This window comes from Ranitomeya imitator, chromosome 6 (genome assembly GCF_032444005.1).
Source record: "Ranitomeya imitator isolate aRanImi1 chromosome 6, aRanImi1.pri, whole genome shotgun sequence".
Classification (NCBI taxonomy): Eukaryota; Metazoa; Chordata; class Amphibia; order Anura; family Dendrobatidae; genus Ranitomeya; species Ranitomeya imitator.
This window is the reverse complement of record NC_091287.1, coordinates 288,930,537-288,942,756: the sequence shown is the minus strand read 5'-3', so window position 1 is coordinate 288,942,756 and position 12,220 is coordinate 288,930,537. Positions and strand designations below refer to the sequence as shown.

At 41.9% G+C, this 12,220-nt stretch overlaps 1 protein-coding gene across 6 annotated transcripts in view; it reads right to left on the bottom strand.

Moving 5' to 3' along the window:
* The window catches only part of RELCH (RAB11 binding and LisH domain, coiled-coil and HEAT repeat containing), a 190,901-nt gene that overhangs the window by 153,435 nt on the left and 25,246 nt on the right, over nt 1–12,220 (bottom strand). For all 6 annotated transcript variants that reach the window (XR_011314046.1, XM_069730630.1, XM_069730633.1 and 3 more), the window contains exon 2: nt 2,972–3,061. Coding sequence is in view for 5 of the 6 variants with exons in the window: in XM_069730630.1 (XP_069586731.1) it covers nt 2,972–3,061 (90 nt within the window). In the remaining variant the exon portion in view is untranslated. The remainder of the gene's footprint in view (nt 1–2,971; nt 3,062–12,220) is intronic.

Below are 12,220 nucleotides of genomic sequence, written 5' to 3'. Positions count from 1 at the left end.
TTAGACACTAGCTACAGAGGAGAGGAAAACCAGTTCAGCCAGGTCACCAAATGATGGCCATCTTGAATGCTGCCAGATTGGCTTTACCTTCAGTATTTCAAAATGAAAAGGTAGGTGTGTGACACACCAAAGTGGGAGAGAATATCACCAAAAAAATCAAATCTCGGGCTTCATGTTAATGCAACCATTTGTTCTCGTGTTAAAAGCAGTGATTCTTCTTCTGCACATTATGTGGTGGCGTTATCCCAACCAGAATATTTTGAGATTGTCCTGGTGTCTTGTCAACAAATCAGACAAGTAATCGCAGAAGATTTCCGCTGGTGCCACCAAAAAGGCTTCTCATTACCCACACTGCATCTGACAAACTCACTGCCAAATTCTGAGAAACAGGTTCTGTCACCCAAAACTACACATGTAGCAACAACAATCATTGTCCTGGCCCGATTCAGCAAGAGCTATAATGTAGGACTCGCCGTCTGCCTCTGGGATGGGGCAGGCTATGTGCACTGTGGGAATTGGAGGCCAATATGGGCAGCCTTGGCTGAAGTGTTCAGTGGAAGAGAAAGGATCAGATCCATGGAAAATATCTGTATGTCTTCCTTGCAAATTATGTCAATTTTCTATCTAAGAAGCTCCTGACACCAGGTTACTGGTCCTTTCTAGGGTATGTGCACATGACGTCTTAGATGTTGGCAGAACCGCACCGTTGTCGTAGCACAAGCTTCAGGAAAGCCACCAAGCAGAAGGTACCTGAATAATGCTCAGGACACTCATTTCAGCTGCTCTACGACTTTCAACGTCTGAATGGGTTAAAAGAGTTGGGAAAAAAAAAGAAACATATGGCCAATAATTAAATTTTGATAAGCATATGTTAATTCTTTTTGGCAATTTTTTGTGCTTTTTCATGCGGCTTCCAGGCCAGTTGTGCCGGAGAAAGAGGTCACGAAGGGCATGTTCACATGGCGTCTTCCACACACCAGCATACCCAAAACATTTTTGAAGTAAAAGACTCTTCAGGTAAACGCAGAAGCATCTTTTCGGACATCTCTATGACACCTTTAGTGATGGGTTTAAATCAAAAGTTTTTGTGTTTTTTTTTTACTTTCTTTTTACCACTTTCTCTGGTGGGTTCCAGGTAAAATCCACCTGAAAAAAAAAACAGTGTTCACATACCCTGAAAGTGCTTGTACTGGGACATATAACAACCTCTTTCTTTCAGAAGACATACAGCATACTTAGGCCAAAACAGAGAGTCGATCTATAACCCAATAGAGGCACGCCATTCTGTGCATCTTATGTGCCCATGGTGAACTCCATATTAAAACCATATTTTTCTGCTATAGTCTTCATGAAACCTTAACTAGTTTATTTTTATTCCATATAATTAAATAAAAAATATTATAAGATTAAATCGTTCAAATTGGTTTGGGTTAGATCCTGATCCTCAAGAAAACGAGATGCATAATCAAGCCAATAATGAAGGCAATGAGAAAAAAAAAGTTGGTATAAAAGGAATTGGAAAAATGTAAATAAGACATTATAATTAAAAAAATATATACATATAAAAAAAAACACAAACATCGCAACATGAAACACGACCAAAAATTGGTGAGGACACAAAAAAAAAGAAACTATGTCAGACTGCAAGAAACCAATGGCAATGGTCAGACAAAAAAAGAGTAATGTCTGGAGGGTGAGAGGAAGGCCAACGATGACACACACTCTGCTGCATGTTTCTTTTTCATAGATGATACGTCCTACATATTTCATGTAGTTATTGCTATCTTTCTTAATTCTGTAAGTAGTACAGTCACAGAACATGCACAAAGTACAAGAGCTAAAAGAATCCTTGTGGAGTATAAAGATACACATCGCAGAAACTTTCATACAATGTATCATAGTGATACAATCTAACACCTTATAGTGAAATATTTGGGTAGAATGATGGGGGGAGGGGGATCTCAAAAGTGACAGCTTCAGGATGATTGCAGAATATCGGCACACTGGAATGTCTCATGTGACTTTTTGCGAAAGACTGAAATTAGAAGCTGGAATTACAAGTTCTGTATTACCCATCGTTACAGTCATTGAAATGTGCAGAATATGGTCACAATCTACTGAGCAGTTCCCCAATAGCAGCAAATGTGAGAAAAGAAAAACTAACCATAGCAAAGCTTTTAAATACCCGGCTGCACAGTACCACCACCCCGAGGGTCAGCGCAGGTCTGCAGTTACATACCCTGCAGGGATGAGGTGGGAAGTAGACACCATTGTTGTAGCAGGGCATTTAATAGGATGTAATAGCTATTTTTTTTAAACATCTTTTTTTAAAAAAATTGGAGTAGGTTTTCTCAGAGAAGGTGCATTAGAAGAAACCTGGAAAATTAAAGTGATAGGTGCGCATGTAAGTAAAAAAAATAATGCATATGTTTAAGTATTTAAACAAACTCTTCACCCTGGCAGCCCAGGGACGTCGGTCTACCTGCAAGGGCAGGAAACCATTGAAACGCACAGAGATGCTCTGCCATTTATCTGCCTCTCTCTGATGCGATCATGGGTAAAGGTATAGGTCAATCATATTATAGAAGGTGTTCCAATCTGAAGATCAGTGCTAGTTGTTCCAGTGGTTCCATTTCCAGACTGTGCTCAAAACAGGAGAGTGTTTCCTATGGTTGCACATCATCAGAGAGACTGGCTGAGTGATCATTCCAACAGCTAGGCCAGCCCATGCTCACTGATGCAGACAGAGGGCGGCCATATTTATAGCTGCAGAGATACGCCGTCAGCCAGCCCCCTCACACATAGCACTGGTCATGTGTGGACATTGGAAACACATCCTGAGGCAAAACCAAGCTGGAAAAGGAGCTGCCGAACCTCCGGCCGACATCAATACTCTTAAATGGCATATTCTAAGCAAACCAAGAATGGCATTTTTAAAGCGGACAACTGATCAATGTCTGATGCTACTCACCTGCCACCCGCTCGTCAGTTTCCCTATTTCCATCATCAGAGTACCGCGCAAAGTCCAGAGAATCAAGAGTGCTAATGCTACCCGCGCGATCTGAAATGAAGCGGAAAGCTGGTGAGCCAGAATCAACCACAAGCGCTGCTTACAACACATCCACTATATTACTCTATGGAATCAAGTATTCAGGGTCGCACTCATTCCCCATAATTGCCATGACGGGTAAACATTGGGAACAAATGGCAGTCACACATCCATAGAAATACAGAAGGGAAACGTTATTCCAGATTGGCGAGAAAAGTACTGATTTTATTAAGAATATTTGGTAAACGGGTGTTTTTACAGAAAGGTTTAATCAAAAGGCTGAAAAAAAAGCATCTAGCATCCAAAAAGCAACCAACAAGATGAAAAGGAGCTGTTCAGTAACGCCACCCACACAATATGCCAGCTGACAACCCCGGCCTAGGCTGGCAGTTTCCATGGTAACGAACATGTGGGATTTTGTCTTCTGTTGCTCCAGCACTTGGTACAGTGTAACACAAAATATAGGATACAGCAGGAAAGTCTGCCAGGCGGTCATGTCAGCGGATGGGACTACCGACACCACCGATTGGCTGCAGCGTTCACGTGCAACACGACAGTGACCACCAGAGTACCCGACTTTCATTATGAGCATTATTTAAAGCACCTGGACCACCCTTTCAATGTGCTCTCTATGAACAGATAGCTCCGCCACTGTGTCCTGGAGATCACTCATACTGCCAACTATGGCCAGGTCACAGCAGCGGAGCTTGCTACTGCACATGCTCACAGGCACCAGTCCTAATAAAGGGAATATGCCACCTAACCTGAGAGCATAATGTAGGAGAAGAGTCCCTGGTTCTGGTGACATATCACTTACTGGGCTACTCAGTGTAGTTTTATTAGCAGGAGATTATCACTAGAGGACTAGTAAATCTGCTGCACTGTAGTCCTCCTTTATAAGCTCTGTAGAACGCTGTCGCCACCACTAATTGGCAGCTTTCCGCCTATGCACAGTATACACAGGAAGCTGTCAATAAGCAATGTGGATGGGGTTTATACAGAGCACAGAATTCAGAGAACTGCTAGATCTGCAGCAGATAAAACTGTGATTTTATCAAAACTGTACAGTGAAGCAGTAAGTGATATGTCACTGAAATGAGGGTCTGTGCACCTGCTGTCATGGTGTAGCAAAAACCTACGGCTAATGCAGTGGTCCCTGCCGATACCAGAGGTGAATGTGTATACTGTCTGCTGCAGCCAATCACTGACCTCACAGGTCACTGGGGCGGAGGAGCGATATACAACTTAATACCTTTATCTTGTAACATTCCTTCATGCCCCCATACACACTGGTCAAATGTCGATTGGACTCCATGGGTTTGGTCGCCCCTCAATGTGTATGAATGTTGCGGGAGAGGTCTATCAGAGGTCGTTTCTGGCCTGCCTTTCCATTTGTTGTCCCCGAGATAAGCTGCGGCAGAGATCTGATGTGTACGGCACATGGAGAACACTGAGGTCAGCGCAGCAGCGTCATTTACAGAATAGAGTCACCACACGATACCATAATGATTGCCACAAGCACATAGAAAACAGAAGCTTGGTGATAAATGTTCAGGGGACCCGTTACAAGGTCAAAATTGGCTCATATGTTTCTTATGTTATTCCTGTTGCTCCCCTGAACATCAAGGTTTTTTCTTTCATAAATCTGCGTAAGGCTATGTGCACACGTAGGAAATGTGGTGCAGAATTTTCTGCACTAAATCTGCATCTGCAGATTTGATGCAGTTTCTACGCAGTTTCTACGCAGTACAATGTAAATCAATGTGAAAAAAAAAGCTGTGCACATGGTGCAGAAAAAACTGCTGCAGAAACGCTGCAGAACTGCACAAAAGAAGTGACATGCACTTCTTTGAAATCTGCAGCGTTCCTGCGCAGATTTTTCTGCACCATGTGCACAGCTTTTTTTTTTCACATTGATTTACATTGTACTGTAAATCACAGTGCAGTTCTGCAGCGTTTCTGCACATACCCTAAAAGTTACATGAAGTTTTTTTTATGTAGTGCTCATTTTTATGGGATTTATCAAGGGGACTTTGCTCACAGAGTAATAATGCAGATATTAAAGGCATGCCCACAGGGCACTAAATTAAAAAGACCCATATTTCTGGAACCATATGCAAATACTTGGGAGCAAGCAGGAATTAAAAGAGCAAAGTCTGAGTATTTCTGACCTGGTGCCAGGTCCTCTTTTATTTGTGCAGTGTGGTCTGTGGACAGCACAGAATAGAGCAGGAGAAGCTGAGCAGAATGATACCGGATGTAGGTTTGTTGGAAAAGATTCCGTATAAATTGTGTTATATCCAATGAAATCCCTGGTGTATGTGCACATGAGTCCAGGGGGCGGTCCTAATTGTGATTGACAGCTGTGACTGCAGGCATACATGGAAGAATTAAAGGGACACTGTCACCTGAATTTGGAGGGAACAATCTTCAGCCATGGAGGCGGGGTTTTTGGGTTTTTGATTCACCCTTTCCTTACCCGCTGGCTGCATGCTGCTGCAATATTGGATTGGAGTTCATTCTTTGTCCTCCATAGTACACGCCTGCACAAGGTGCAATCTTGCCTTGCGCAGGTGTGTACTATGGAGGACAGAGAATGAACTTCAATCCAATATTGCAGCCAGCATGCAGCCAGCGGGTAAGGAAAGGGTGAATCAAACACCCGAAAACCCTGCCTCCATGGCTGAAGATTGTTCCCTCCAAATTCAGGTGACAGTGTCCCTTTAAGTCACTGAATGGGACCGCCCACTAGACTCGCCCAAACACCAGGGATTTGAAGAAATCAGCAGATTGGCTCCTCCTGATCTACAACACCCTGCACGCAACAGGACTCGTTCCCTTTAAGTACACAATTGCTTATTGTCATTTTTTTAAAATCAGATATGGAACCAAAGTGGGCCGTGATCACAAGCTAACGACCTCTGCATCACCAAGTATATAACCTTGTAGGCGCTCCACTAAAGAAGCTAAAATCTGACTGGTTCCAGCTACAAACCAGGCTCTCCATGATGGAAAGCACAAGAGAAAGGACTTCATTCTGCATAATCACATACACACACGTAGTGATGGTCTGAATGTGGGCTCTGTGCACACTAGTCTGTGTCCCTACAGTACTCTGCCATTGCCATAGAAACCTTTAAATAAATATTTGTTAAAATGTTCATTGATGTATCATGTAATCTTTCTGATGGTGACAAAGTTAGCTAGTTCTACTAATTTTTTATATATTTTATTAAACCCTGGATAGAATAAGACTGATTATTCTAATCTATCCACGGTGACAGAACCTTAGTGGGAAAAAAGCTTTAAAAAAAAAAAAAAAAAAGAGCCACTACTCACCAGCCCCAGCGTTGGCTCCATGTCACTGCTCCAATCTGGATTTTGGCTACAACACCCATTGACAGCTCGCATCAAGCTGCAGCCAATCACTTCAGCTCAGTAGTTATGCTGATGTAGACAGCATAAGACGCTGAAGTGATTGGCTGCAGCTCAACGTGCCGTTACCACTGCAGCCAAAACACAGGCCCGGAGCAGCAGCAGGGAGCCGGCTCTGGTAATTACTGCCTGTATGTCTGTGGGGTCCACTTTATAAAAGTGGAAAACTTCCTTGACCTTTCTTCCATAAGGTATCTGTTACTTTAAGGATTCAGAATACTAATCTGCCCACTCATATTACTCAATAGGAAAAAAGTGAGAAGCTGAGTTTTCCACCAGTACAATATTATTTACTAATATTTTGCTATGCAGACCTATACGCATCCATAGTAAACTACAAACGTGGTACAGTCTTATTTAGCACTCATCCTTTTTGATCACCTAACCACAGTATGTATGTGGTCCGTTACCGTGCACCCACATAGATCTGTATATAAGCTGCACACAGAAACGTATAGAAAACTTATAGATAAGCCTAATTACAGGGGCCTCATTATTCATCTAATACCATAATGCTTTGGAAGGGGACATCATCCTGATCCTTAGTGACGTTCTATAAGGTTATGCAGATTACACACGGTCTCTTTTGCTAGTGTTCGCTATTAAAATCAGGGGTGTTTCTCCTTTTGTCATTAGCATATTATTAACCCCTTCACCAAGATCAGACATATAACCTCCGACGTGAAAGTGACGCACCCCCATTCCATGTTCTGGCTATCAAATTATTTATGCATCGTCTTTAGACTATACGTATACTGACAAGTGTCCAAAAATACACCGACAAGCTGCAGTTCGGTTTCTGGAGGTACACTGGGCCGTGAGGATGCACGTACAGCTCCTCAGCCTCACACTGTGCATTACCTGAGGTGAGTGGCGGTAGGCAGGGAATACAGCGTGAGGCTGAGGAGCGGAGTGCATCTTCACAGCCCAATGTACTGCCCGACCAATATATACACAACTTCTAAATGTCATCACTTGCAGCTGGAGCATCGCTTTGGGATCATAAAGGGGTCAAATGAATATTTTATTTTAAAGGGCTATATAGACATATGAATTGACAGTGTAGAGGTTTCTGACTGGTTCCATTTACGGTAAATTTCTACAAATTATCCAACACTTCTTATATCACATCTGATGAGTAACATTGATGAGCGAGTATACTCGTTGCTCGGGTTTTCCTGAGCACGCTCGGGTGATCTCGTATTTGTGAGTGTTCGGAGATTTAATTTTCATCGACTCAGCAGCATGATTTACAGCTATTAGCCAGGCTGAGTACATGTGGGGGTTAGCTGGTTGCCAGGGAATCCCCACATGTACTCAGGCTGGCTAATAGCTGTAAATCATTAAGCTGCTGCGATGAAAACAATCTCCGAGCACTAACAAATACTCGGAGACCACCCGAGCAACGAGTACACTCGCTCACCACTAATTACTCACATTTTCTCTGCATTTTCCATCACCTTAGATCAATAAAATATAATTTTTGCTGTTGTTTTTAATCCTAATTTCACAATATGAACAATACCCTCGCTGCATCTTAGTCATTCTCATGGGACAACCATAAAAACTAAATTTGGCTTTAAGAATAAAAACTCATCACAAGTATGGAAAGAAGCGTTATCACAACTATTATTGCTCATCAGTTTACAGTTAACGGCATATTTCTTTTTTTTTTTCTTCATTAAGAACAAATATTTTGGTTGCTTTATAATGCACATATCCATATACAAAATGTCCAAAAATTAAAATTTTCACGTTTTGAGATGGAAAACAAACAAGGCTGACTTTGGTGTGTAGAATTGGAAAGGGTGAACGGAGTCATCTCATTAACATTAGAACGTGGGGGATTTATTGAAAGATGACATCTCTTATGAACTGCAAAAGTACTGCTTGTCTTCTTCAAACTTACAATCAAATTTAACGGGGGTTTCACTACTCTGATATTGACAGGTCAATAATATCAGATTGTTCGACATCCAGCACTCTGACTGTTCAGCAGCTGTCGGCTCCGCCGGTGGCCAGATATAAACAGGTATGGTGCTGAGCAGCACTGCTCCATCACCTGTATAGCGGCTACATGTCCATTTGAATAGCGGCCGACCTTCTAATCAGCAGAAACCATGGCTGGGTAACTATGGCCACCAAATCTGATTTTTGGCAGTCCTTGGTCACCTTTATTAATGTCCACAGCCCTGTACTTTTGGGAGCGGCACTACAGCTTTGTGCCATTCAAATGTATAAAACAAAGCTGTAAAACCAAGCACACCCACCACTAAAAATACAGCTTTTGTGCAAACTATGACCACGAGTTGCATTTTTAATTTTATCATCAATTATTCCACGTTTATTTTTGTCCTCGGCATATGAATGAATACAAAGAAAACACCATTAACCCCTTCATGACCCAGCCTATTTTGACCTTAAAGACCTTGCCGTTTTTTGCAATTCTGACCAGTGTCCCTTTATGAGGTAATAACTCAGGAACGCTTCAACGGATCCTAGCGGTTCTGAGATTGTTTTTTCGTGACATATTGGGCTTCATGTTATTGGTAAATTTAGGTCAATAAATTCTGCGTTTATTTGTGATAAAAACGGAAATTTGGCAAAAATTTTGAAAATTTCGCAATTTTCACATTTTGAATTTTTATTCTGTTAAACCAGAGAGATATGTGACACAAAATAGTTAATAAATAACATTTCCCACATGTTTACTTTACATCAGGACAATTTTGGAAACAAAATTTTTTTTTGTTAGGAAGTTATAAGGGTTAAAATTTGACCAGCGATTTGTCATTTTTACAACGAAATTTACAAAACCATTTTTTTTAGGGACCACCTCACATTTGAAGTCAGTTTGAGGGGTCTATATGGCTGAAAATACCCAAAAGTGACACCATTCTAAAAACTGCACCCCTCAAGGTACTCAAAACCACATTCAAGAAGTTTATTAACCCTTCAGGTGCTTCACAGCAGCAGAAGCAACATGGAAGGAAAAAATGAACATTTAACTTTTTAGTCACAAAAATTATATTTTAGCAACAATTTTTTTATTTTCCCAATGGTAAAAGGAGAAACTGAACCACGAAAGTTGTTGTGAAATTTGTCCTGAGTACACTGATACCTCATATGTGGGGGTAAACCACTGTTTGGGCGCACGGCAGGGCTTGGAAGGGAAGGAGCGCCATTTGACTTTTTGAATCAAAAATTGGCTCCACTCTTTAGCGGACACCATGTCACGTTTGGAGAGCCCCCGTGTGCCTAAAAATTGGAGCTCCCCCACAAGTGACCCCATTTTGGAAACTAGACGCCCCAAGGAACTTATCTAGATGCATAGTGAGCACTTTGAACCCCCAGGTGCTTCACAAATTGATCCGTAAAAATGAAAAAGTACTTTTTTTTCACAAAAAAATTCTTTTAGCCTCAATTTTTTCATTTTCACATGGGCAACAGGATAAAATGGATCCTAAAATGTGTTGGGCAATTTCTCCTGAGTACGCCGATACCTCATATGTGGGGGTAAACCACTGTTTGGGCACATGGTAAGGCTCGGAAGGGAAGGAGCGCCATTTGACTTTTTGAATGAAAAATTATTTCCATCGTTAGCGGACACCATGTCGCGTTTGGAGAGCTCCTGTGTGCCTAAACATTGGCGCTCCCCCACAAGTGACCCCATTTTGGAAACTAGACCCCCCAAGGAACTTATTTAGATGCCTAGTGAGCACTTTAAACCCTCAGGTGCTTCACAAATTGATCTGTAAAAATGAAAAAGTACTTTTTTTTCACAAAAAAATTCTTTTCGCCTCAATTTTTTCATTTTCACATGGGCAGTAGGATAAAATGGATCATAAAATTTGTTGGGCAATTTCTCCCGAGTACGCCGATACCTAATATGTGGGGGTAAACCACTGTTTGGGCACACGGCAGGGCTCGGAAGGGAAGGCGCGCCATTTGACTTTTTGAATGGAAAATTTGCTCCAATTGTTAGCGGACACCATGTCGCGTTTGGAGAGCCCCCTGTGTGCCTATGCATTGGAGCTCCCCCACAAGTGACCCCATTTTGGAAACTAGACCCCCCAAGGAACTTCTCTAGATGCATATTGAGCACTTTAAACCCCCAGGTGCTTCACAGAAGTTTATAACGCAGAGCCATGAAAATAAAAAATAATTTTTCTTTCCTCAAAAATGATTTTTTAGCCTGGAATTTCCTATTTTGCCAAGGATAATAGGAGAAATTGGACCCCAAATATTGTTGTCCAGTTTGTCCTGAGTACGCTGATACCCCATATGTGGGGGTAAACCACTGTTTGGGCGCACGGCAGGGCTCGGAAGGGATGGCACGCCATTTGGCTTTTTAAATGGAAAATTAGCTCCAATCGTTAGCGGACACCATGTCACGTTTGGAGAGCCCCTGTGTGCCTAAACATTGGAGATCCCCCAGAAATGACCCCATTTTGGATACTAGACCCCCAAAGGAACTAATCTAGATGTGTGGTGAGGACTTTGAACCCCCAAGTGCTTCACAGAAGTTTATAACGCAGAGCCATGAAAATAAAAAAAAAAAAATATTTTCTCAAAAATGATTTTTTAGCCTGCAATTTTTTATTTTAGAAAGGGTAACAGGAGAAATTTGACCCCAAAAGTTGTTGTCCAGTTTCTCCTGAGTACGCTGATACCCCATATGTGGGGGTAAACCACTGTTTGGGCACATGCCGGGGCTCGGAAGTGAAGTAGTGACATTTTGAAATGCAGACTTTGATGGAATGCTCTGCGGGCGTCACGTTGCGTTTGCAGAGCCCCTGATGTGCCTAAACAGTAGAAACCCCCCACAAATGACCCCATTTTGGAAACTAGACCCCGAAAGGAACTAATCTAGATGTGTGGTGAGCACTTTGAACCCCCAAGTGCTTCATAGACGTTTATAATGCAGAGCCGTGAAAATAATAAATACGTTTTCTTTCCTCAAAAATAATTACAGTTAGGTCCATATATATTTGGACAGAGACAACATTTATCTAATTTTGGTTATAGACATTACCACAATGAATTTTAAACAAAACAATTCAAATGCAGTTGAAGTTCAGCCTTTCAGCTTTCATTTGAGGGTATCCACATTAAAATTGGATGAAGGGTTTAGGAGTTTCAGCTCCTTAACATGTGTCACCCTCTTTTTAAAGGGACCAATAGTAATTGGACAGATTCAATAATTTTAAATAAATTGTCCATTTCTAGTACTTGGATGAAAACCCTTTGTTGGCAATGACTGCCTGAAGACTTGCACTCATGGACATCACCAGACGCTGTGTTTCCTCCTTTTTGATGATCTGCCAGGCCTTCACTGCGGTGGTTTTCAGTTGGTTTGTTTGTGGGCCTTTCTGTCTGAAGTTTAGTCTTTAACAAGTGAAATGCATGCTCAATTGGGTTGAGATCAGGTGACTGACTTGGCCATTCAAGAATATTCCACTTCTTTGCTTTAATAATCTCTTGGGTTGCTTTGGCTTTATGTTTTGGGTCATTGTCCATCTGTAGTATGAAACGACGACCAATCAGTTTGGCTGCATTTGCCTGGATCTGAGCACACAGTATGGCGGCTCTGAATACCTCAGAATTCATTCGGCTGCTTCTGTCCTGTGTCACATCATCAATAAACACTAGTGACCCAGTTCCACTGGCAGCCATGCATGCCCAAGCCATCACACTGCCTCTGCCGTGTTTTACAGATGATGTGGTATGCTTTGG